The sequence below is a fragment of the Gossypium arboreum genome, chromosome 11 (genome assembly GCF_025698485.1).
Source record: "Gossypium arboreum isolate Shixiya-1 chromosome 11, ASM2569848v2, whole genome shotgun sequence".
Taxonomy (NCBI): domain Eukaryota; kingdom Viridiplantae; phylum Streptophyta; class Magnoliopsida; order Malvales; family Malvaceae; genus Gossypium; species Gossypium arboreum.
In genome coordinates this window covers 37,348,850-37,376,328 of record NC_069080.1, presented here as the reverse complement: position 1 = coordinate 37,376,328, position 27,479 = coordinate 37,348,850, and the positions used below count along the sequence as shown (strand labels likewise).

Below are 27,479 nucleotides of genomic sequence, written 5' to 3'. Positions count from 1 at the left end.
ATTTCGATTCTGGAATTTATCTATTCGCCTTGTAACGAAACTAATTCTAATATTTCAACAATTGTCCACCAAATTAGTAATATTTTTCTTAACCAAGATTATTTGATATCTATCGTATCAAACACATATTTGGACAAAAAACCACAACATTGATTGAAAAATTGGTAATACGTTAAAAAACCAACGAATTTAAGATAATTTATTAAAAATGAAGTGTCAAATACTTGGTAAAAATCATTTATATATTAAAATAAAATCAATAAACTCCTTGGTCAAACATTTTTCCCACAAAATTGTCGATAATAAATTCATTTATTTTATTTTATTCGAAAACTTTTTTTTACACTTTCCTAATAATTTGACATCAAATGCAAATACACACAAAAGATAATAATATTATTGTTAATCCAGAGTAAGTTGTAATCTATGTAATTAAAAGAAAACAAAATGGCAAGGGTGGGTGAAATACAATAGAAAAATTACTAATGTACCAAAAAATAGAAAAGAACAAAAAAAAATTTTATTTGTTTGCATTTCAAGAAAACCGCCCGAACCCAATCGAACACAACCAAACCTAACACTACAAGACGAAACAAGCCCAATACCACAATAAAAAACTTAAGCCCAATCTCAGACCCACACCTAAACGTAACATAAGCCCAAATCTAAGAATGACTTAGGCCCAAAAAAGCAAGCCCCAACAGTATTTTGCTAAGAAAAAAAAAAGACCACAACGTGATCCATAGTTTCAAATACGGAACGAAATAGATTTTCTTTAAGGCTCCGTTCGTTTGCAGGTAAAATGTTTTCCGGAAAATGATTTCTGAAAAATAATTTATTGAAAAATGATTTCTGGAAAATGATTTACTTTTCTGGTGTTTGGATGAATCTGTATAAAATATTTTCTGTTGTTTGGCAGATTTCCTGAAAATATTTTCCTGAAAAGCTGTTTTAATAAAAATTTATATATTTAAGAATTTATTATATTTTCTTTGTTTGATTGAATTTGGAGATGTTAAGTGAGCCTTGATCATTAATGGCCAAAATTAGATCAATGCTTATTTGTTGTTGTTCTTGTTCTGGTGTTTTGTATCTTAAAGCTAATACTAAAGCTGCATTTTGCATGTTTAATTTTTAACTAATGAAAAACAATGTCATCTTTTCAAGATTTATGTTGATAATGCAGTGATAATTACCTTCCAAGGCTATTCATCCTTTTTTCTTTTTTCACATCAAGCAAAGTGATATTGAGAGCTAAAAATAACGCATACATTTTTTCTTAACCTCTTAAGGATTGATTTTATATATTTTTTCCAATTAGGAAAAGTATTAAGTGAGGGAAAGATACCTTTGCCTAAAGTCAGTGCATATCATCAGCCTCATAGAGCATTAAAAGTAGTACTAACAAATCACTTACCCATTAAATGGAACTATACTCCTGAGACTCGAACCCAATACTTACAAGTGTATTAATAAGTACTCGATCAACTGAACTGGGATTTTTTTATAATTCTCAAAATTGCATCTCTAAACTCCTGCTGAGGATTTTGTTGAAGCAAATTATTGTGTTTTATAATCAAGCTACATCACATTTTCATCTAATGCCATGACTTGGCAAGGGCCGAGTAGACACGAATCATGATTCATTAGATGAGGTGATTTACTTGCGTAAAAGGCCTCAGATCAGAAGACCACAGTAGTGCAGACGACCAACTCTATAAGCTTTTAAAAATAAAACTTGAAATTATGAGATGCTTTGGTCGTGTCTTGTGGCACTTTTTAGAGGTACTTAACAGCACAGTACTACACCCAATAGGAAATATGAAAAGGGGGGACTTTCATTTTGCTTCTCATAACAAAAGTTTATTAGGAACTTCCCAAATTTCTACACTTAGCATTTAAGTTAAAAGATGGAGGGAAACGGAGTGATTTGAGTCCAACCGTGAATCAAATATGTTGCAAACCGTAATTACCCAATTTTTCATCTAGGACTTGCAGTTAGAAGGGGAACTCAGCTGTACTTATAACAATTTGGTCATTCAGCCAAATTTGTAGACAAAAACCAGCATGTGATACAATTTAACTTCCTCAACAATCGCGAGTACACCCAACTAACCGAAAAGAATAACATGAATCCAAGGCCTCTTTATTATCAAGCAAAAAAAAAAAAAAAAAAACACATTCACCTCCCCCCTCTCAAACAGATACCTTTCAGCAGGAATGAAATTACATATAAGCTAATTGCATTTACAAGATATCCATGTATTTGTCCTGATCTTGTGCATTACCAGGTAATTGAGCAACTTCAGTATGACACAGAGTTGCAGGGTTTGCTCTATAGATATGCCAAGCTGGGGCAGATTGTCCGCGGAGGTTATGATCAGTAGTGAGCAACAACTCTTAGAAAATTCTTCTTCCAACCATTGTTTCGCTGCTTCCCCAGAAATATTGACCATAATAAATTAATCTAGGATCTCCCCCTCCTCCAATTCCTCAGCAAAGAAAACTCCCCTCGAATTTGAAAGGTCTGTTCTATCTTCTGTTTCTGGTTGCTTAGCAAATTCACCTTCTAAATCAAGAAAGTCATCTGGATTAATTTCGGCAATCAGGTCTGAATACGCATCTATTAAGCCTTGATCAAAATCAAACTCCATGCATCAAATAATCCAGAGTCCTTAGCCTGAAGGCTGCAATGTACCCTGTTTCCTGCCCCGGCTCTCGCCGACAAAGACAAAACTGAGTTACCACCGAATGCTTTCTCAGACTTGTTTTGAGAAGGGATTTGATGCATTGGACTTGACAGCACATGCTTCATAAGATCAAAGACCTGAGGTTCTAAAGAGCTACCATTGTCTTCTATTTCCTCCTCCTTGAAGGTAACACCTTTTGGTATTTCATTATCAGCACCGCTAGAATCTTTTCCCTCTGGCCCGTGAGTGACGAGATGATTCTCCCTGATAACTTCAAAATCACAGTGTTCCGAAGGAAGAAACACATGAATCACAGGATACTCTAGAACAACCATATCAGCTAATAGTTTCCATAATGGGGCCTTTATGTCTAACTCCCGGAAAGGCGATTTGGATCCCTTCAATAACACAAGAAAATCATCTATAGGATGGACAGAACATTTTCAGCAGACAAGAACGTGAAAAGGCAAGCATCAATACATATAATCTATAATCCAAGGTCAAAATAGACAAGCCAATTGTCTTCAATCCAGGATGTCTGCATTAAACATGATCTAGATATCATGATTTCAAGAATCTGAGGTAGAAACTTCAGTAAATTGCGCATATCTATAGGATCACAAAGCTTAACTCCAATTTAAACTTGGAAATGCCCCAAATGCTAAACTGCAGAAATATAGAAAAACCGAGCAAACAACCAACATGCTCTGCATGAGTATGTGCAAGTTGGTGAGTGTATAACTCAAAAGAATAAAAAAGAATGAAACCCAGAGGCCTAAATCGCCTTAGGGTATTTTCGGATAAAAAACTTGAGGGAGTCGAGCTGCTCCTCGCAGAACTTCCTAAAAGGATGATTCCAGGGACTAGGTTGGAGATGGTTTTCAATTAATGAACAGAGGCTTGTATCTTCATGTATACTGGCAAAAAATAAAGCATCAGTTATCTATTAAACAATCATCTAATAAAAGACAATATATAGAGAAGATGGGGAAAGCTCACCCATGGTCAAGTAAAACAACATCTGTAGAGTGAAACCGCCATTCAATGGTCCATGAAATATACTTCTTCCTATAGACAGAGCAAAACTTGTATTTAAGCGTTTGCTAGGGAATTAATCTTAACAAAGGTATCATACAGGGAACAACCTGTGGTTAAATCGAGTTTGATTAGTTTCCCTCTTAGACATTCCAGAAGGCAGAAACAAGAGCTTAGTTCTGCGAGAGGCAGCAGCAGTGCGGAGGTTTCGAAGAGGGTGTGGTAGCTTAAAACGAGGATGATGTCCTTATTCTTGTAGCAGATTCAGCGACCCTCTTCGTTTCCTCCAGCAGATTATAATCTACAAGCAATTTAGGTTCAGTAAAGATGAATGGGCTCGTACAAAAACAATAAGTAAATAAATAGGAAAAGGAAGTGGAAGTGAAACCGAGAGGAGAAGATTATCGTCAAGCGAGAGAGGGAACAAAGGAAGTGATGTTGCGTTTGCCAGTGCAGCCAGTGCGTTGCTTGTGAGCATTAACGCAAGGGAGGCTGCAGGTGCGGAGGCAGCAACCTGGGCACTTGTATTTTGACGCCTTCTTTTTGCACTCTTCGCAATCCCCAATCTTTGGTTCCTCCATTTTCTTTACGAATGAAAACAGGGGGTGGGAACAAGGGTTTTACGCCTGCATCGAAGCTTTTGCTAGGGGTTTTTTATGAAACACTTTTCTGCAGTACCGCTTCTGTTATGGATTTCTTTTATTCCCTGAAACACTGCGTTTTTTGCCCCAATCCCGGATCACAAAAATAATACCATGTGAAACACAACATTAGTCGAAACAGAACACAAGGGAGAATAGAAGAAGAAGAAGGAGAAAAGTTACCTGGATGAGAAGAAGGACGATGAACGGCGCACTGAGTTTGGAAAATGTCCTACAGGAAAAAAATCTGTAAGCATTTTACATAAAAAGCAAGCAATTTTACTCGTGTTCCTGAAAATGTTTCGGTAGGTAAAATGTTTTCAGGTTACCAAACAACGTAAAACCAGGAAAACATTTTCCGGAAAATGTTTTCTTGGTTGCCAAACGGAGCCTAAAGCTGAAAACCAAAATCTCTGACAAAACTCACTGAAAATTCAAGTAAAAATTCAAAGATGAAAAGGCAACAAAACAAAGGTAGGGGATTTCAAAATTCACAAAAAATAGAAACGGAAGAGAAAACATAGAATTTCTATCTCACGAAAGTAGACGAGAAACGAACAAACAGAACGAGACCAACAGATTTCAAACGAACGAAACACTGATGTCTAAAGCAGAACACAAAAAATCCTTAAAAAAAAAACTGAAATACAAATAAAAAAGCAAAGATCTGAAACAAAAGCAGAAATGAAAACGCAAATGGAAGAGAAAACTAAAGTGGAAGTATAGATTCATACCTGAAATCAGTCTCCGATAAAGCAGGGATTTCAAAAATCTCAACGAACAGAAACGAAAGAGAAAACTTAGGGCTTCTCTCTCTCACGAAATTAGAAAATAAAACAACCAAAAAGAAACAAACAGACTCAGATCGATGGTTTTCAAACACAGCGAAACAGTGATTTTTAAACCTAAAAATCAAAAACCATAAATAAACCAAAATATACAAGTAAAAAAGCATAGATCTTAAGTTAAAACATAGAAAGGCAAAGACAATGTTCAAGTAAAGATTCATACTTGATGAAGTAAGGGATTCCAAGAATCACCAAAACAGAAACGGCAGAGAAAATTACTGTATAGTGTCTGTGCCTTTTTTCGGCCGTCGGTTACCCAAAGCTAAAGTATGAGAAGAAAAATTGAAAAACGGGGCAGACGGAGAGAATTAAGGGGAAAGAAACGTCAGGAAAAAAAAAAGGAAATTGTGGAAAGAAAAAACTATGAAAATATGCCCATTATCACAAGCCACAGGACCCAAACAGAAACCCCAAAATCATGCCCACTATCCCACGCCCAAAAAAACAGGCCCACCATCCCAAGTCACCCCAAACCAATGGCCCCAAAGGCCCAGAACAAAGAAAACGAACCCGAACCAACAACCTACAAACCGACCCAGCTAAACAAACCACACACCCAAAACAGAGATGAAAAAGCAAGAAGACAAATGTTAAGGAAACGAACAATGACACCCAACATCCATAGATTTGAAAAGACGAACCAAAACAGTATTTCATAAGGCTGAAAACCAAAAACTCAAAACAAAAACCGACTGAAAAACAAGGAAAGAAGCATAGATCTGAAAACTAAAACAGAGATTAAAAGGCAAAGACAAACTTATTCTAAAGATGAAAACCAAAAAACTCAGAAAAAAAAAGAGCATAGATCTGAAACTAAAAAATACATGAAAAGGCAAATACACAGTTGAAGTAAAGATTCATACCTGAAATGGCTCCCCCATGAAGCAGGGGATTTCAATATCACAGAAAACAGAAAACTATCTTCCTGCAGTAGAGAGAGAGAGAGATAGAGAGAGTGTGTGTGTGTGTGTGTGTGTTTTGCAAGTGGTTACACAAAGCTAAAAAAAAAATAACAGGAAAAAAATGAAAAGAGTCCAATAGAGAATCCGCGAAGTACAAGGACGGAGGAAGAGAGAATAAAGAAAACAAAATAGAAAGAAGGAAAATATTACAAAAAAAAAAGGATGAAAAAGGAGGGGAAAAAACATCAAGAATTTAGAGAGCAGTTAAGCTATTTAATGTCTATTTAAAGTACGGTAAATATAATACACTCATTTAATGAAGCAGCAGCTGAGCTACCTATCTAATTAGTCCTTTCAAAACTTTATTTAATAGAAATTGGAACTAAATAATAATAAAAATAAAAAACATACGTAAAGGAGACTGACACAGTTCAAGGAAGCAAAGAATTCCAACCCAAGTTTTGCTTCATTGGGTTCCATCAGTTTTTTGGGCATTTTAAAGGCCACTTGGTTTTTTTTTGTCTGTTACTAAACTAAGCGTCAGTAGTCGATAGTTTCTCTTTTAGCCATGGTTGTGGATCTTCATCAGCTTCCACAGCATAAATAAACCGCATGCCCCTCAAAGACTCCTTCCCAGCAATGCTTATCATATCTGCACATTCAGCGGCATTACCATGGTGTGGCCAGTAGCAATTGAGGTTTGCCTTGCTAGTAGGGGGAATTGGGGATCAATGAAAGCTAGTGACTCTATATTACCTACTCCAAGATTGGATGACTCCCCTGGTTTTATTTTCCCATTTTCTTCAATCTGTTCAGATTGTTCATGACAAGCCCCATGAATGATGCTATGCAAATTATCTGCATTTGGATATGTTTCTGGAACTGTTTCACATGAATCACTGACTTTGTCATATTCATCCAAGTTATCACAATCATCTTTGTATTCAAACTCATCTGGTTCAGTATAGCAGGGGAGCTCATCCATTGTGCAAACTTTAACTTTCATCTGCTCTGGCAAGCTTCGGCAACTAGCAGAATGATTTGTGTATTTGGCTGAGAAGTAGTTTACCATGATGTTCAAGCTGATCAAACAACAATATGACACATTGGTAACAGATCACTAGCAAGCTGATAACTCTGAATGATCGTTAAAATGGAGCCGTGGGTGATTTTTTCCACCATGATCAGCTGCTAACAAATCACTAGCAACCATGTATTTATATCAATTTAACAATAATACATTCCGGGGATTGAAGTAGTCAAATACTCTATAAACATGAGAAATCCAAACCATGCAATCATATGTATGCTGCCACAAATAAAAACTTACTGTCATTTTGGAAATATAAGGACCATAATCTAAAGAGTTCTAACCAAAGGGTTGTGATATTCCCTGGGAAAATTGGAGTAAGCATATGTCCCATGAAGCAAACACTTTGACTAAAAACCAACATATGTGGCAGAGGCAGTTGGCTGGAATGGCTAGCTTTGACACAAGATGGCTGAAGTTAAGGTTAGTCTTTCTGGATATAACCTGCAAATTTGAAGTCCATTTATTCAATTAAAAATGGGGAAATTAAAGGAAATCTTTCATTTCTGTCTTTTATTAAAAAGCATGCTGAAAGGGGTAATACACCCTGAATGGTAGGAAAAGGAGAGAAATGAATAAGACAGTTTGTTGAGAAACATCAGATAAAGTGGAAGTAAAATGTGAAGGGAAATAGAACAAAAAAAAAAGAAAAAAGATTAAGGATGAGTTAAAGAACCTCTGATATTAACGGCTTAGCATGTTCTTCCCACTCAGCGGCCCATCTTGCTGAATAAACTGTTTCCAATGCACCGTTCTTGAGAGATTTCAGAGCATCTGCCAGTGTTGATACGTAAAATAGAAAACCAAGGAATATTAGAAACCGCCATTGTAACATTCTCAGGAAATGTAAGTCACAAAATAACAATGAACTATTTAATTAGTTAATTTGGTCCTAGTTTATAATAAGGTTCAACAGCCAATCACAAGCTAACACCAATTGGTAGTAGGTGGAGGGACCCAACTTTAATATAAGACCACAGGCAACCTAATACTTGATGGATGTGGGATGTTACTGCTACACACTCCCCCTAACGTTTAGCTCATAGGGCCTAAGGAGCTATGGTTCAAGAGTCTCATGATGCGATCATGAGTAATTGTTCAATTTCGACCTACAAGAGGAGGTTGCTGCAATGAAGTGTCAGTTGAAGCATGGTGATCAATACTAGACCGGACCGAATGGTTGAATCATGAACCAGTAGTCCAACCGGTACCATAAAACCGACAGTGGTTCCATAAAACCGACACCAGTTCAACTAGTAAAAACCAATCAAACCAGTTAAAAAACAAGTTGAACTAGATTGAAGCTAGTTTAAATATTTAATTTTGAGGTTATAATTTATAAAATGAATGTTTATGTTTCCATCTTTATCTATTGTGTTTATTAATATTTTTTTCCTATTTTTTCTTTTTTATAAATTTTCTAGAATATTTTGAAATTCTTTATTTTGTCATGGTTGAACCAGGAACAGATGGTCAAGCTGGTTGGACCACCAGTCCGAATCTTACAACATTGATTGCAAGTGGAGTAATTTTCAATTGATCCAATAGTGCTCCAACAAATTATCTAGATCTAGGTGAGAATGGATGCTTAACAAGAACTATCATGATTCCTAGGCAGGGTTGTATGAAGATATTGTGCATCAACCACTTTTATTTGCAAGTACCAATTGTCTTTGTTAAGTACAAAGCACTTACCAAGAGCTCATCAGCTAGCTCTGATGACGATGAAAAGAGCAGACCATTTTTCTCAACCTTCACAAGCTGGTCAATGCTTCAGAAGTCAAACCAGTAGCAGATAGTAATAGACTTTAGCATTAAAAGGTATCAAATTGTAAGCCAATAAACCAAGCATGATAAGTGCACAAGTTTACCATGAGTAGGAAACAGCGCATACTGGAAGTCCACAACCAAACATATCCACCACCTACTAGCCAATACAAGTTCGGTGAGTGATAAAGGTTTATTGCTGCAAATGTTCTTTTCCTAAGAAGGCTTCAACAGGAGCTCCAGAATGACATACCTTCATGGGAAGGTCTAATGTTGAGGAGGAAGTATGCAGACAAATACCTAAATCTGCTGAACCTGTAAAATGAAGCAAGAATATGGATGTAAAACAGGTAGCATGGAGCACTTTTCCCTTCTTCCTAATGAACTATGAGGAAGAGAAAATAGATTACGAATATCATACGAAGAAGCAATGGATATTCCTCAGCTGACAGCCACATGGTATGAAATGCAACACGTTTGAGGTTTAGCCTCTTTATTTTCTCTTCATACTTTTCCTTTTCAGGACTTTTGCCTAAATGAATATTGGAAATTTTTTAAAAACAAGGGAGCACAGAAGCAGGTTCTTCTGGGACATACAGTACCGTTACCTGTAATGATGAAGAACAACCTAGGGTACAAGTACTGCTTTCCACCAGAGATCTCCTTCCAGAGGACCCCTTCATCAGCAGAATCATTTTCATCCAGTAGAGCAGCAGCTCGTCTATCATACATCACCGCTGCTTCCAATAGAATCCCAAAATCTTCATCTGGTGCCCTGGAAAGATGTTATTCTCGAGAATGAATCACTTAATAGATTTATAAATACTCACCACACAAAAATAAGCATGTGCATACTTGAATAAAAGGGAGGAAATGGTATTGAAATTAAATAATCTTAAAATAGGATAGGAGAAACTTCTACAGTGAGCATAACTATACTTCAATAAAATAATAAAAATTGTTGAAAGTGAAATTAAGTGATCTTAAAATAGAACAAAAAATAAACTTCTTCCATCTAGGATCTAAAGCAACCAAAACACAAATAATCTCAATCAGAAGTTAACAGAAAAAACCATAATAAGTCAGCAACATATTAAAAAAAAAAAGATATCGTGCAAAAGTAAGTTTTAAGAACAAAACTTGTCAACTTGAGCATTTTTTATATTCCATAGACTAACATCTGTTAGAATATTCTTTCCGTTATCGCTCTTTCTGGGTAAAAGTTTAATGAGGCTAGAGCAACTAAGGGTAAAAAGAAAAGCAGAAATATGGAGTGCAAGAAGTACGCAAATAGGGCATTCATAGAGGATGGTCTCACCAGCTTGTACTGCTTACAACAAGAGCTGGCCTATTTGGCTTCAACAAGATGTCAGTGCCAACCTGAGTTGTAAATAATGTTTCATTTTGGTCATCTGCCCCAATTCCTGTAGTTGCTTCATGAAGGGTAAAATCAGTCAAAAGTGTTCTTTAAGGCTGCTAATAAAAATAAATTTGATCATTTACTAGACTTACTAGCAGTTACACAATCTCGAACCCCAAGAGGGTGACAAAGATACCTATTTAATCTGCAAAACAACTAAGAATGGAACTGCATTACAAAATAAATCTTTATGAGAACTCAAGAACATGAATCTCACCTTATGCTTCTCCTGAAGTGAAGTTGAAACTCAGGAGGCTGATCATATAAGACTGTGGCTCTATAAATTTAACCATATGCAATATAAATTACATTTCATTAGAAAATGAAAATAATTAACCAACAATGAGCTGGAAATCTTACCTAATTCCCCAGTTTTGACCTAATTCATGCTGCAATGTCCTTGTTACACATAGGGAACCATTTGCCATTTGCCCATAACGCTTCTCAAACCTAAGCAGACTCTTAAAATTCAAAACCAGATCCATCCATCGCACAGCTCAAGAAAGGTCCTCTTGACAATACTAAACAGGAGGCTTATAACTTATCAATGGTATATTGAGACAAATGGGCTGCTTCTTCCTACAGACAATCCAAGTAAGGTATATCCAAAATTATGCCAATCAACAATGAATGCCGACTTTCTCAATGAGCTCGCCCACTTTACAGCCACTAATGTTGGAACAGAAGGAGGATTCTACACAAATGGACGAAATATCAAGATAGTTTCAGAGGGAAAAAAAAGGAATTTCTTAAAACAATGAAAGAGCAAGACCTAGCTTTTCGAGCCATCTGAAGGAAGGAGAAGCGCGAGTGAAGGCAGAACAAGCTTGTTTCTTGCCATGCACCGACGATGAGGTGCCGATAATAGGAGAAGTTCTAGGGATGAAGGGGTGTTATGTTGCCACTGGTCACAGTTGTTGGGGGATACTCAACGGTCCAGCTAGAGGTGCTGCTGTGGCTGAGCTTGTTCTCGATGGACGTGCTACCATTGTTGATCTTAGTCAGTTTAGGCTTTGTTTAGATAGGCAGTGAATTTAGCTCCAGCGATTTTAAAAGTAACCTTGTTGTCGAGATTAATTATCGTAACGTGAGATTAAAATTGTACTAATGAGATTAGGATCAATGGTGGAACATTCAATGGCAGTTATAGCAGTGAGATGAGAATAAAAATGACTATTAAGAATATTAGATTAGAAATGATATATAATAAAAGTTTTTTAAATTATTTTTTTCTTTTTTAAAATTATTAAAATATGTGAATTTATAATTTATTTAATAAAATATTAAAATGTATATTTTAATATTTTATTATAAATATTTTAATAAATTATATAATTAATTTAAATTATTTATTAGATAAAATGATAATTATTTTAATTTTATTGTTAAATATTGTTTTATAATAAGGGTAAACTACAAAAATAGTCACTTTTGTTTGTAAAAAGAGAGAAAGAAATCTAAAAATAATACAATTTTCACTTAAATGTATAATTTATCCGGATAAAGTATGTATTAACAGATATACTTAAAATCTAGTTGGCATTTAAAATCTAATTTTAGTTCTCAAATATGAAAAATAAAATGATAAGACTTTTAAAATTTTAACTTGGTAAAAATAGATCAAGAAAATTTTTACATTATTTTACTTTTACAAAATTATGAAAATACATAAATTTATAAATTCTTTTAATAAAATATATTTATTAAAATTTTTATTTTAATTAATTAATATTAATTTTATAATGGTAATATATATAATTACTATTTTAAAAAATCAACAGACAAATATTCATTAGATAAAAGGTTAAAATTATAAAAATCAAGTTGACTGAAGTTGCTGTTTTTTCATTGGAGCTTTGGTGAGGTGAGGTTTTCCAAACGTGCCTCACCGTTGATGTTCCAAACACCCAAAAAATTGTTCCTTAAGATTTCATCACACTGATATTAATTGGTGATTCAAAAAAAGCCTTAGTCCTGCTAGATTTGTTGGGCGTAGGAGGGTTAAAATTTAAGTTGTATTTTCAGACCATTTTTATGAAGCAAGTAAACGACCATGGGGGCATCAGATTCCCCTTTATTTAACTGTAAATTAAGGCAGAGATAAACACTAGTTTGCTCTAAATCGTCGGTGGGAAACCCCTCAATTATGCTTGAGCTTTTCAAGTTGTCAAATTCCAATTCTTTTAGTCTCTCTGATATATAGGTATTTTAAAAAGTTTTAAAATTAGTTTCTATTGGTTTTTTTTTAAAACAATTTACTTACTCTTTTTTAGGGCGTGGATTAAATTTTTAAAAAAAAGTGTAAACGTTAATAGTTAAATTGTTTTAAAAATTTTAAAAATCAGGTGATTTATGAATTAGTATAGACTAGTTGAACTAAGTTAAAAAAAATTAAACGGGTAGTTGAACTGATTTTTATAAATTTTTAAATTTTGAATGATTTATATGCTTTGAACCAGTCGCATTAATCATTTAGGGAATCAATTTGTCAAATCAATTTGAAATCGTTTCAATTATTTTTTTAGCTCAGTTCAACCAGTCTGTGTGAGACCACTGGTCTTTTACCTCTCAACAGACAATATCCTAATTAGTTCTTCATCCATTCGATTCGATTGGTTGGTCTAGTCTAATTTAGAGATCATTGAATTTTGAATTTTATATATTTTTAAATCTTTTTATTTTTTATTTTTATAAATTTACTTTATGTTTTTATTTAAAATATGAAAAAAAAATAATTCTTTTAAAGGGTAAGAACTAAATTAACAAAAATTGTAATTGTTGAGGGCTAATAAAGCTATTTTACTTATGATATTATTAATTTTATCTACAAAAATTAGATGGAGGCATCAAGATTTTTAAATAAAAAATAAAAATTTAATATCTTAAAATTAAAATATAATTAAAATATAAGGACTAAATTTAAATTTTAATAAGAGTATAAATATTTTTGATAAATTTAAACGAATAATAAATAATATTTAACCTTATAAAACCAAAACACACTATCTATAAACAAAACAATACATCTTTGGATACTTGAGTTTAGATTTTTGGGGTTTGAAATCAAATTTCAGTATTTTGAATTTAAAATTTTTGGGGTCAAGCGAACTTACATAAATTCAAATAATTTATCATAATACAATTCAAATTCAACTATTAAAAAGAATAAAATTGTATAGAAGATCACATTATAATAAAGATTTATATATCGAATTAAAATTGCTTATTATATGTAATACATTTTTTTAAGTTTTTAAAAATATTATAAAACTAGAAAAAGTTGAATTTAAATAAGAGATGAAAAAAAAGTATAAAACATAGTATGATAGAATAATTGTATTTTTTTCTGTATAAGAATTGTACAAGCCTCTATTTGCATGCTTTATATGATAACTTCCATGAATAAATACCTAAATGCAAACTAATGAATTAAAGGAATTTATTTCTACAAATTCTTTGAGGAATGGTTACTTGGAGTTATGAGAATCCATAGTTTCCTTGGTTAATACACGTAACATACAGCCCCATTGAAAACCAATTGATAAAACTTTACTTAAAAGAAAAAGAGTACAATGCGTATTTACTCTCTTAATGATAACGTCATTTAACATTTTTTAGTTGACGCATTCCAATTCTTTATATCACCTTTCCAAATGTCGAAGTTGGTAAAATAGATCAACCAAATTATTATTTAAACGAATTTGTTGGACTTCTATATCACCTTTCTTCTCAAGATCATGATTGAAGATTAATTTTGGTGAAATATGTTTTATTCTATCTGCTTTGATGTATCATTCTTTTAATTAAGCTATACATGATGCATTATCTTCGTGTAAGATGGTTGACATATTTTCTTGTCTCACTAGATATCTTCTTCCCTACGTATGGAAGAAGAAAAATAAAGGCAACTCTTAAGATAATCTACAATTGGAGCAACAGAATGAAAGTCTCACTACATCAACAAACCAATGACGCAACAACTGAGATCATGAGCAACTTGATGTGAAACATCACAAACAAGATGAAAGAATTGGCCTCAGGGAACAACGACGGATGGACAACACACTAAAAAAAAGGAGATTAACTTGACCAAACATGGGGAGGTTGATGCTACCTTTATAGATAACTCTCCCAATGTTTCCTTACTCATTTTTTATCAATTCACCTCCTAGGCCATGACGCCAAATAGGCAAAGAGATGATGCAAAAAGTTGACAAAGGAAAGCACATCTTAAAAGCAAAGTGATTGTGGAAGAAAAAGGGGAGACCACAAAAGCCAAGATGGAGGCTATAGAGTAGAGGTTGATTACTCATTCACCACTTTTCAAATATGAGATGCTAGGAAGCTTGCCTTTCACCCCAAAAGGATTTCAAATGTTGATTATAGAATCGTACGATGGCGCATCAGGCCCAATTAATCACATAGAAATATTTTGAATGAACATATCTCTAAAAGAACTATGCCTCGCCAACCTGATAGCCACATGTACCTCGCTAAGTTGACTCTGTATACCTTACCAAAGAATTGTGCCTTGCATTGCGCAATCAATGTTATCTACCATGTCATTTCCTTGTCACGTTAATTTCACTTGATCCCATCACAACATCGACCTATATAAACATGACCATCCATAGCCACTAAGGGCACGTATTTAAGGATCGCCATGACTCATCAAGCCTACTATTTAGATAACATGCAATATAAAATCCAGAAAGAAATCTTGTATATATGTCACTTAAAAACCTACATAGAGGGCATGGAAAACTTCCATTATCTCTAACTTCACCCAATCTCTATAATCTTCTCTCAAATACTTAAAAATTCTTAGCACAACCACTAAATAACCATCACCAAAGGTTACCTTGAACTCTTTCCTTAAATAAATTTAAATTTTATAGGTTTGAATAATTATTAATTATATATATTTCATATATAATGATTGCTTTACCTTTCAAAAAAATATATTAATTGCATTAAAAACATTTTATATTCAAAGAATTTTAAAATTTATTTTACTTTAGAATTTAACATAAAAATTATTATTTATTATTTTTATTGCTAATAAATTTATTATAATTATATAATATTTATAAATATATTTTCATAAATTAAATAATTACCATTTATTTATTTTCATTTTAAATCTTATAAAACAATTATATTAATGTATGTTTAGTTATAAATTTGAACATTTTCGAGTTCTAGATCAGCTCCATCTTAATTTAAAACTACATTGATCTTATTCTCAAATTGTTATAGGTTCAAACTTTCTCAGACTCGAATTAATTCAAATTTGGATATTTTTACCTTCAAATTTTCTTGATTTATTTTTTTGAAACTTGTGCTTTCTCAAATTCAAATTTTATCAGTTGAGGCGAGCAATCAAGCTCAGAACTGTCTTCCCTGGTCCATGTTGAAGTGGCAATGACCCCCTTTCATTAGGCACCTATTTGCATGTTATATTAGTAGTTTCAGTTGATGTTCATGGACAGTGTTGAAGAGTGGATAAGCTAAGCTTTGGGTTTTAAAGAAAAACAGATTGAGTAAGGGGCCTACAATTACTCTACCAAGTTCATGAATTTAATTGGACTTCTTTAACTAGAAACGGTTTGTGAGGGTTCGGAACGCAATAACACCCTGACCATCTATTAGTAAAAAAGAACAAAAAAAACAAATGTGGAGTAGCTATTTCTGGGTGAGCACATGTGAAAACATGTGTAAAATAATTGGGTTATATTAATAATTGTATTAATAATTTATAAGATAAATTAAAATTTTATGAATAAAATTATACAAAATCAAAATTTATATATATAATTACACGTTAAATCATAATTTATATATAATTTTAAGATTTATCCTTTTATTTTTAAAGCATTAATTAAGGATATATGTCAACCAAGTTAATCCCTTTTATTTATTCAATAAGATAAATGAAAAGAATTGATATTTTAAGTTTACGTTATTAGAAATCTTAAACATATTATGGGTCTACATTGGTATTTGGTTTATTTTGCTTGAAGGTTTTTTTATTTGTATCTATTTTGTATTATGGAAAAAATAAAAGAGTAAGATAAAATAAAATTTTAAAATATAATTAATATTATTTGATTTTTACTGAAAGAGCAGAAGGAAAAGTGGTTTTTCTAATCTTATATATGTGTCGCAAAGTTGACGCAACATAGTATATTTTTAAAAACTATTATTATTTTTTATCGATATTGATGTATTCATTTTCACTTTATCTTATTTCAAATAAATTTATTTTTACTATTTTTAATTTTAAAGGAAAATAAATATTTAATATAAATCTTAAAAAAAGTATTTCAACCTTTTTAATATATAAAAGTATTTTTACTCTTTTAATAATTATATATATAATGATAAGGAATTAATAATTTCCATAATTGATATACCTATTATTTGAAAAAATTACACTCTATTTAAAAAGAATCTATTCAAAATTCCTTGGCGGATTCACCAGACAATCCTTTTAAGTCAAAATTTTTATGCAAATCACAAAGGTAATTTCTTTTCATAACACAAACGTTATTTTTATAGCATCTTAATGTATCCACCTACTTACTTTTATAATATGCTTAATTGTGTCATAAAGAGGGGGGTAATTAGTAAAGCTGCAACAAAACTATTATAGAAGGAGAAAATGGGTAGGAGGAGATGATAAGACATGAAAATTTTTGTGTATTCGTATTTTTTTGGGTCTATTTATTATGTCATAATTTAAAATATTTTATAAGCATATAAATTTCGATAGGTGAATACTTTATATAATATGATTTTTAAAATAATATTGTATCATGCTTTGTATTATATTTTAATTATTTTTTGTGTTCCATGTTGAATAGTGCTGTCTAATGATGATGGTGATGGATAGGGTAATGCATTGATTCCCAGTGAGAACAAGATTACAAGTGTAGATGTTGGATGGAGCAGAGGAAACATTTTCAGTGAACAACAATATCCGGTTGTCTTCAGGCTTGGTCACTATAACGATTTGAAAGTATGTGGTAATAAAAAAAAAATGTAATTCTGAATTTTTTTTTTTATAAATTAAATTCGTAAATATTTGTTGAGTTTTTAAAAAGATGAATTGAAGTTTGAATAAATAATTTTATCGAATTAGTGATTAGTTAGGACTTAAATATTAAATTGTAAAGATTTACAAATATAAATTTTAATTGACTAAATGTGAGAGGACTTATTTAGCAATTAAATTAAGGATTAAAATGATAAATATACCGTCTTAAAATGATAGTGGACGGGTAGGTGAGTTAAATTGTTTAAATATTATTAACATTGAATTAAATAAAGTATATATAACATAAGTAAAGTAAAACATCATATTGGAAAGAAAGAGAAAACATAGTTTGTATCACCTCTTCAACACTGAAAATTAGAAGGTAAAGGAGAAGATCATTCGGCCAAGGTTTTCAAAGCTTGGTTAGTTTAATTTAGTCCATTCCTTATAATTTTTATATTTTTGAGGTTATAAGAACTTAATTTAACTAGTTCATGTATCAATTTGTAAAATTGTTAAAGTTTTAAAAAGTTACCATTGTTGATTTCTTGAAGTTTTAGGTATTAAATTGATAGATTTTAAGCTTAGATGTGAAAAGAGCTAAATTGTGAAGTTAATTGATAATTTCATACTGTCGAAACCATTTTTTTAAAGAAACGGGGATTGACTTCATATTTTGAAAAGAAAACGAAAATTGGAAGTCGCCACCAATCTTTTTTGTTTAGGTGTGATCGGATCACCAAGAAGTGTGGTCATTTTAATAAAACATTTTGGTTTACTAAAACAACGATTTTGGTCTACGAAATTTGAGAAAAACGGGTTCGGGAGTCGGTTACGTGAGAGGAAGGATTAGCACCCTCGTAACGCCCAAAATTGGTACCTAATTGATTAATTAATGTCTTAATGTCGAAAATTGAAAAGATTTAAAATAAATTTTGAAATACGATCCTTTTTTTGAATGTTTGGATAACTTGAAGTGGATATTAAGATTCTCTTTTTTTCGAAGAAGTAAAATATCACATCCAACACGTAGGACACGACATTTCAAACCTTCGATGCCCAAAATCATCTCATGATTTCTAAAACTCATGCATTGAAATTTTTTAAAATGATATTCGGTTGTTTGGTCAAACGGTAAATTGAAACCCAACACGTAGGACACGTTTTCTCGGATTCCCAAACGTTGAACATTGCCTTGTTTTAGAATTTAGAAAACATGAGTGAAATGCTAAAGGAATATTCGATTATTTGAACAAACGGGAAATTACAACCCAGCACAATAGGGTACGATTCCCCGAATTTCCAAACTTCGAACGTTGCCTTCGTTTTAAAGAATTTTTAAAACATGAGTGAAATTCCAAAGGAATATTCGATCATTTTGAACAAACGAGAAATTGCAACCCAGCACGATAGGGCACGATTCCTTGAATTTCTAAACATCAAACATCGCTTTTGTTTTAAGGTTTAGAAAACGCGAACGAAATTTTACAGGGAAATTCTGTAGCACCCCAAACCCGGCCCAGAAGTTATGACCGGATCCGGCATGCCACATCAAAAACGTTAAAAAAAAATTTCCATTCTAAGTCCAGAAAATCGTACTTGATGTTCAAAAGATTAATTCATTAAGGATTAAAGTGAATGGAAGTCATGCACCGTAGGAAACCGGAAAAGAGGTGGTGAGTCCATCGGATCGCTTAAGTACCAAGCTCCTTCGGATCTAATCCTAGACATGCATACCGCCATTGCCACACCTTAATGTCATGGATATTTCTAGGAAACCGATTTGATTAAGTCATTTTTAGGAAAAGTGATTAATTTTGGAAAATACTTTCATTATGGAAGCTTTGCTTGTTGTCGTGTTATTTTGAAATCAACTGTTGTTTTTGAAAACGCGCCTAAAGCTATCCAATTTCAACAGTTAAAATAAGTAATACCTATCTTAGTAATACATATTAAAACCATCAAAATAAATAAGCGGCCTTATTACATTTAAAACCCAAAACTTCAAACGTAAATAAAAGGATGTTCAGTTCACCGAAGAAAATCAAACTTTCGAACGGTGGCCACTCCGAATTCCCTCACGCTCCAAGCCCACTATGGTTGGGGATTTCTCGTGGATGAAAATAAAAGGGTGAGTTTAGGGAAACTCATGTGTAAGGAAAACCCATTCAAAGCCCAAGTCACTCAAGCCTATTGGGCCTAAGCCCATTCAGTAATAGTGGTACTGGGCCAGAGCCCTTTCAGATTACAATAAACTGGGCCTTAGCCCCTTATTCAGATAACAGTATGGCCCATAGGCCCATTTCAAAATACATGCAACATCAGTAAACATATGCAAGCCCATTTGGGTAATAGTGGTACTGGGCCAGAGCCCTTTTCAGATTATAATAAACTGGGCCTTAGCCCCTTATTCAGATAACAGTATGGCCCATAGGCCCATTTCAAAATACATGCAACATCAAGAAACATATGCAAGCCCATTTGGGAGACTACTCAACCCACCAACCACTACACTCCACCCGTACCAGCCATACACTCCATGTGGGAATAGCTCAACCCACCCACCCAACACTCCACAGTGTTGCAGCCTTGCGCTCAGGTTAACAGTAAATTGAGGCAAAGCCTCCAAGACGTGGACAAGCCACTTTCAGACTTCCTCCGTCAATATCCCATCCATGCATCGATAATAACAACATGGCATGCAATAAATAACAACATCAAACATGCATTTAGGTCAATTTAACCCTAGGGGTATTTTGGTAATTTATCTACTAGGGGTAAAAGCGTAAATTTTCCACTTTTAAAGGTATTTCAGTAATTTATCTATTTTAGGGTTTTTCATGCATATTCCTACTTTTCACGTACTAACGAATCACGCATCGAGGGTTCTTACGAATTGGGCCGTTGGCCCATCATTCCAATTTTGGCCCATTAAGCCCAAAAATATCGAGGGCATAGAAATCATGCACTTTGCAGTCCAAACATTGCAGCTTACCAAAAACATTAATCAATTTACCTCACGAGCATTCGACACTTTTCGCAAATCTACAAAATACCGCTTTTAAGATTTCGGCTTTTCGCTTTTGCCGATCTAGACTAAGAAAGAGGGTGTTAGTTACACACATTTTGCGACGATATCTTGATGAGATCCACACACGAACCGCCTACAATTGGATTACTAACACGTTAATCTAACTATTCAAATACTGAACTACGATTAATCCCTTACAATATTCGCCAACCACACCTACAGATCATAGTAAGCTTATAAGAAATCAATAAGCAACTCATTAACAAATTTTGTCAATGTTTACCACATAATCATAATTTCACTGCAAGCTGTCTTCCTGAGCAACAGTCACTAAATCATTTATAACTGGAGCTACGAAACTCCAAATCAAGTTCCGTTAATTTTCCTTAAAATAGACTCATATATCTTCTATCCATAAAATTTTCAGAATTTTGGTTTAGCCAATCAATACCAGATTTTTCTCAAAGTTTCCCATGTTTCACTGTTTGACTAATCTGACCACTCTTCATTACGAATCAAATTTCTCATTGTACAGAATTCAAAATATGTTCTTGTTTATTTCATTAGAAACTAGACTCAATAAGCTTTAATTATATAATTTATTCAGCTTCTAATTCATCTCCCACAATTTATGGTGATTTTCCAAAGTCACGTTACTGCTGCTGTCCCAAGCAGATTTATTACCAAATCATTCTTTCATACACCTATCTTGCATGCATGTTATTTAAACATGTATATCACCAATCAATCATCACATATCTATGATTTTTACTTAAGCATAATCTCCATTTCATCATTTCAAAGCACAACATGTTAGCCGATTTTTTCTCTTTAGCATCTAAGGCACATGCATGCTCATTTGTTTGGCTCAACTTCACATATCTTCCATTTTTCATCAAAAGAACAAGAAACAACAACAATTTCCTTCATTTTAATTCATGACTAAATGCTCACAACACAACTAAAAATCAAAATATACTTCAAGAGTTAAGGTAGAATCAAGAAGAACTCATGAACCTCAAAATAGAAGCAAGATACCAAGAACTTACCTTCAATTTTCCTCCTCCTAATGACCAAATACTCAAGAGTTTTCTCCTCTCCTTTCTCTCCTCTAACTTTCAGCTATGATGAACAAAGATGGACAAAACTTTGTTCTTTTCACCCCTTTTTCTTTTAATAAAACTTCATATTTCATCCATTTAATTCTTTAATACAAAAGACATGTAATTCTTATCATGAAACATTTACCTAACCCATTATCATGAAACATTTACCTAACCCATTATCATGGAATATTTACCTAATCCATTGTCATGGAACATTTACCTAACCCATTATCAATTTGTATCAATTTGTACCATAAGTTATGGATATCAAGTGTACATTTTGTCTACAACAACATGATGGTTGGCCACTTCATGTAAAATGGGAGGTTTATCATGCAAATCCTCCTATTTTGCACTCCTATTTATTTGGCCACTTCAATTTAGCCTATAGCATTTTCAAACATTTTCACATAGGTCCTATTTTATAATTTCACCCCCTTTTTCTTATGGAACAAAAATTAACTAAAATTGTTGGGTTCTATCTTAAGTTTGGGCTTTCTAGAGGCCCACTAACATAATTAAACCTATGCCAACATTCACAGAATTCCCGAAAATTGGGGCGTTACAAATTCGATTATTTAAACGAACGAAAGATCGAAACCCAACACATTAGGGCACAATCTATCGAATTGCTAAACACCAAACTTCGCCTTTGTTTTATAAAGTCGACCCAAAATACATTAATTTGATTTGGAATGAAATAGAATCATGAATTTCGGATCAATAAATTGAAAATTACAATGCGACAATTACGAATGAAAGGCGAAATTACAAACATGGAACAATATATATGGATAAAATACTATACAAATGAGTGACAATAGTATGAAAATAAGTGAACGAATTATAGCACACACAATGACATTTCTACTCAACATACATTATTTAAATATTAATAAATAAAGTGAAATGTAATGAATAATACGAACAATCAAAAATAGGCAATAAGATGATTCTAGAAGAATAATATGTAGAAAAACAAGCTTGAAATAGACACTATGGAAAATGATTTAAAGTAAATGATATCAATCAATTTAAAATCATTAATATACAAGATAACAAAATAATATAAATAGAATAACTTAAAATAATAATTCAAAAAAATGATTTAAAATTATGTATAAAATTTTAGAATAAATAATATCGTAAAAAATAATAATTTAGAATAATTAACATATAGAAGACATGTACAAAAGTTTGATATGAATAACATATGAAATTTTAAAATTAATAGTAGTAGAAAGATTTATAATAAATAATAAAAAGAATTTAACACAGTTATCATAGAAAACGATATAACTAAATCACATATAAGAAATTTAAGATAAGTAATATATATGTATATATACATAATAATTTAAAATACAAAGATGTATATAAAAATTTCAAAATAAATAATACGTATAATAGGTTAAAAGAAATAACATATGTAAAATATTTAAAATTGATAATAATATAAAATATATGTTGCTCAATAATAATAATAATAATAATAATAATAATAATAATGTAAATAAATACAAAAGAAAATATATAATGTGACAAAATCCATATAAAATTAATTAGTTTAATAAGATGATGATAGCAATAGTAATAATATAATAATAAAGTAGAAAATAATAATAATAATAATACGTTAATAAGAATAATAATAGTATATTAATAATAACAATAATAGAAGGTAATGATAAAATAATAAAAATAATAATAATAATAATAAAATAAAGAATAGTGCCAACAATAACGTAAATGGTAATAGAAAAGCAATAATAGAAACAGTAATAATAATAAAAGTAATAGTAATAATAATAGTGATAATAAAAATCATGATAATAATAAATATAATATTAATTTGAAAATAAAATAGCAAAATAATGAAAAAGGACTAAATTGAACTCAAAACAAAAGTTTGGGGCCAATTCAAAATAAAAGAAAGGGGAGGACCTATTAGAACACGCGAATAACATGGAGGGACTAAAATGGGAAAATAATCCCTTTCTCCAAAACGCGCAGCTCTACGAGGACTGAAGTGAAACAACTATAAAATTAAAGGGGCAAATTAAAGAATACAAAAAAAAAAATGAATTTAGAAATTAAAAAATACGGAAGGACTAAAAGGGTAAATAACCCATTTAATAAAACACGCGGATCCTCTCCGAGTCGGGTCAACATGCGGGTAAAGGGAGGCTGAAACGACATCGTTTAGACGTAAAAAATTTGGCCCCTAAACGGTGCCGTTTTAAGGTTATATAAAAGCAGAAAACTTTTTAAAAAATTCATTTCAGCCGAAAACTTAGAAAAAAAAACTCAAAAAGCTTCTTGTTTTCTCTGCTGGGGTTTATGCTCTAGCCATAGGGGACTACCGCCGTCCGTCGTCGGTGGCCACAGTGTACGGTGGCCGGGGGTACGAAACTGGCCTCTATTTGACCCCTTTTACTCTTCTCACCTCAGATCTGAGCCTCAAACACGCGAAAACTCTCTAGAAAATCGAAGGGAGCCAAAGGAACCTTTCGGTTCTGACTTCTCCGACCCGAATAAGGTACGAAAATCGTATTTCTCTTAAATATTGTAAAGGAGAAAAAAAACCGAACGAAAGACTACCTTTTCTTGATCTTTTCAATCTATTTTTTGTTCTTTTTTTATTAATATCGAATCCCCCCGATACAATCAATTTTCGGTGGCTTTATAGCCGAAATACATTGTTTTCCATCACTGTTTGCTACTGTTCTCTGTTGTACGATTTGTTTGCGTGTTGCGTTGCTTCTGTCTCTATTTCTGCTTTGCTTTTGTTCTCTTTCGCAGGTTGCTAGGAGGTCAACAGGGTTGGTACAAGGCCGAGCAAAGGTGGTCAGGCCTCGGGGCCAGGCGCGGGCAGTGCGTTCGAGGCACGTGTGGGCAAACGACGCCTATTGTGCTGGTATAAAACCCTAGGGTTTCCTGGTTTAGTCTTTTGGGCCTATTGGGGCCAATAGGAATTGGGTCAGATTTTTTTGTAAAACGGGTTTGGGTTTATTGGCCTTGGATTTGTAAAATGGACTGTTAACAATTGTTTGGTTTAGAAATGTTCAGCCCGGGCCAAAATTGGGCTCTACACATACAATAGTGACCAAATTGAATAAATTGTAAAATCTACTGTAGAAATGAGAATTATGAGGTTCCTAATGGTTAACGGTGAAAACTAATTTCAATTTGGAGCTTTAGATTGAAAGTTATATTAGTCTCGATTTTAAGGACTAAATTGAATAAAATGTAAAGTTTATATAAATTGAAAATTGGTCATGAAATTGGTTGATTATTAATGATATTGTATGTTTATGTTAATCCGTAGCTAATGTTAACCCAAATTCCTCTAGAGGGAAGGGAAAAGCTAAAACCATCAACAAATAGCTCAGAGTTCACAGTTTGTATTTTTACAATTTGATTTGCTTAAATTGTTGCATCATTACATTGTATAACATGGTAAGATGTTAAGGTAAGTTGAGATTGATTATTTGGATTGAATTGGTATGGAAATATTAACTTTCGAGTTAGAGAACCAAATTGAATAAAGTTGAAAATAATGTAAACCAATGAAAATGTGAAAATGATTGTGAATTGGGCTAATTCTTGACATTATATATATGGAATGACTATTCGGTTGTTGATTGAATAAAATGAATTATGATATTGAATTGTATTCAAAGTTAAATTGGTTATTACCTTGTTAACTATTCGGGCGAGTCGGATATAGTTGGCATGCTGTAGGATAGGTCGAATATGGCTTACTTTGACTACTGATCGCCTCCGGACATACAAACGTCCAGAGTTTGAATACTGCAATAAGATATAGAAATATGATGTGGTATCTGCAAGTATACGTGTCGAGTTGTAATATAATTTTTACAACGGAGTAGGCGACTATTCCGAGGATTGTACCAAATGGAGGCGAGTGCTAGGTCAATTCTAATCTAAACACTAAAAAGATCTAATTAGTACTATAAATCATTTATAGTATGAAAACATAAAAAGGGTAGTTTCACTATAGCAAAATAGGTTTTTAGCAACGTTTGAAAAGAAAACGGCACTATAAATTAAGCATTAGCGGCGCTTTCCTAAAAACATCCCTATAGATAGAGCATTAGCGGCGCTTTTTAAAAAACGCCACTATAGGTCGACCATTAGCGACGCTTTTTAAAAAACGCCGCAAAAAAATAAACGTTGTTTTATGCTTACCTTTAGTGGCTATAGCGACGCTTTCTAAAAAATGCCGCTATAGATATAGCATTAGTGGCGCTTTTTTAAAAATGCCGCTATAGGTCGACCATTAGAGGCGGTTTTTTAAAAAATGCTGCAAAAAAACTAAACACAACGACGTCGTTTTATGCTAACCTTTAGTGGCTTTAGCATCGCTTTACGAAAAACGCCACTATAGATCAAGCATTAGTGGCGCTTTTTAAAAAACGCTGCTATATGTCGACCATTAGCGGCACTTTTTTGAAAAACGCCGCTGTAGATCGAGCATTAGTGGCGTTTTTAAAGAAAACCCCGCAAAAAGTATATATTTATTTTTAATTGAATATTTAAATTCTTCAAAAAAAATAATGACGCGTAGAAAAATTTTGAAGGTCAAAATATAGGAAAATATTTGTTAAAAATGAAAAAATTAAAATACTATTATTTAAAATAAATTTAAATTTTTTGGTATATGACTGATTATTTTTAATTTATATATTAAATATTTTCTTATATGATTGTAAAATAGATAGTATTAATTTTAAAATATTGAATTAATTATCATTATAGTTGAGGGTTTATAGTTTAGGGTATATGATTTAAGGTTTAAGGTTTAGGAGTTGCTATTTTAAGTTTTATGAATTATGTGTTTAAGGATTATGGTTTATGCATGGTTTATGGTTTAATAGTTAGGGTTTAAAGTTTAAGGGGTTAGGGTTAGGGGTTAGGGTTAAGGTTTAGGGGTCAAGGGTTAGATGTTTATGGTTTTGAGTGGAAGGTTTATGTTTAAGGTTTTTGTTTAGGGTTTAAGGATATTTTAAGGGTTAGAGGTACTTTAGGGTTTAGTGTTTAAGGTATAGGGTTTAGAGGTTTAGGGTTTAGATTAATTAGTAATTTTAATTTATATATTAAACGATTTCTTATATCATTGTAAAAGAGATAATATTAATTTTAATATAAACTTTATATATATTAAATGGTTTAGAATTTAAGGTTTACTTGAGAATTGTTAAATGATGAAATTTTATACAATCAATTAATGCTTTTATATTTAAAAATATTTAAGCTAAACCATTTGATATATTTAAATATTAGAATTAAAAAATTGATAAATAAATAAAAAAGTAACAAATCGATATGGTTAGGTAACTATCTATTTAATAACATTATAAACACATAGAAACCAAATTATATTAGAAATTAAGGGTTAAGGATTAAATATTAAGCATATTTAAAAATCAAAACTGAAAATTATGTACTTCTATACAATGTAAAAAAAAACATTATTAATATGTACCATATATCGCAAGAGAAAATCTTTTAAACTTTACTTCATAATATTAGGATTCAAGCCCTTTTATCACCTATTGTTCCTCTCACAAGTGTGTAGGGATTAAATTATAACTTATCATCATATTAACATTTATCATTAGTATTAATAATTAAAATAATTAATCTAAAGAATTAATTCAACGAATAATTCAATTCAAATTAATTCATCTACACTTAATTTACTTAACTGAAATTTAAACTTAAAATTTCAAAGTTATCATGCAATATAAATATATTATTAAATATTGACTATCATAAGTTAATTATTATTGCTACCAAATTATAACAAATAAAAATAAAATATAAAAACTAAGATATTAGTGGCGCTTTTGAAAAAATGCCGCAAAAAGCATATAACTTTAGGGC

General features: G+C 32.1%; 1 protein-coding gene, 1 long non-coding RNA gene and 2 pseudogenes across 2 annotated transcripts; all 4 read right to left on the bottom strand.

Moving 5' to 3' along the window:
- Positions 1–1,929: 1,929 nt before the first annotated feature.
- Positions 1,930–3,452, bottom strand: LOC128283728 (uncharacterized). Its single transcript, XM_053021112.1, has one exon. The coding sequence runs from the start codon at positions 3,023–3,025 to the stop codon at positions 2,627–2,629; it is 399 nt and encodes a 132-aa protein (XP_052877072.1). The 5' UTR covers positions 3,026–3,452; the 3' UTR covers positions 1,930–2,626.
- Positions 2,022–4,203, bottom strand: LOC128279304 (uncharacterized; annotated as a pseudogene).
- A 15-nt stretch (positions 4,204–4,218) lies between these two features.
- On the bottom strand, positions 4,219–5,371 carry LOC108471984 (uncharacterized). Its single transcript, XR_008274136.1, has 3 exons — positions 5,101–5,371; positions 4,550–4,598; positions 4,219–4,439 (listed from the first exon to the last, which is right to left on the bottom strand). It is a non-coding gene; the product is annotated as an uncharacterized LOC108471984 (long non-coding RNA).
- Positions 5,372–6,368: 997 nt separating this feature from the next.
- On the bottom strand, positions 6,369–11,495 carry LOC108473347 (UDP-glycosyltransferase TURAN-like; annotated as a pseudogene).
- Between the last annotated feature and the right edge of the window lie 15,984 nt (positions 11,496–27,479).

Coding starts and splice junctions, on each gene's coding strand:
- LOC128283728 (XM_053021112.1), bottom strand. CDS start 3,025: ATGGTTGTTCTAGAGTATCCTGTGATTCATGTGTTTCTTCCTTCGGAA.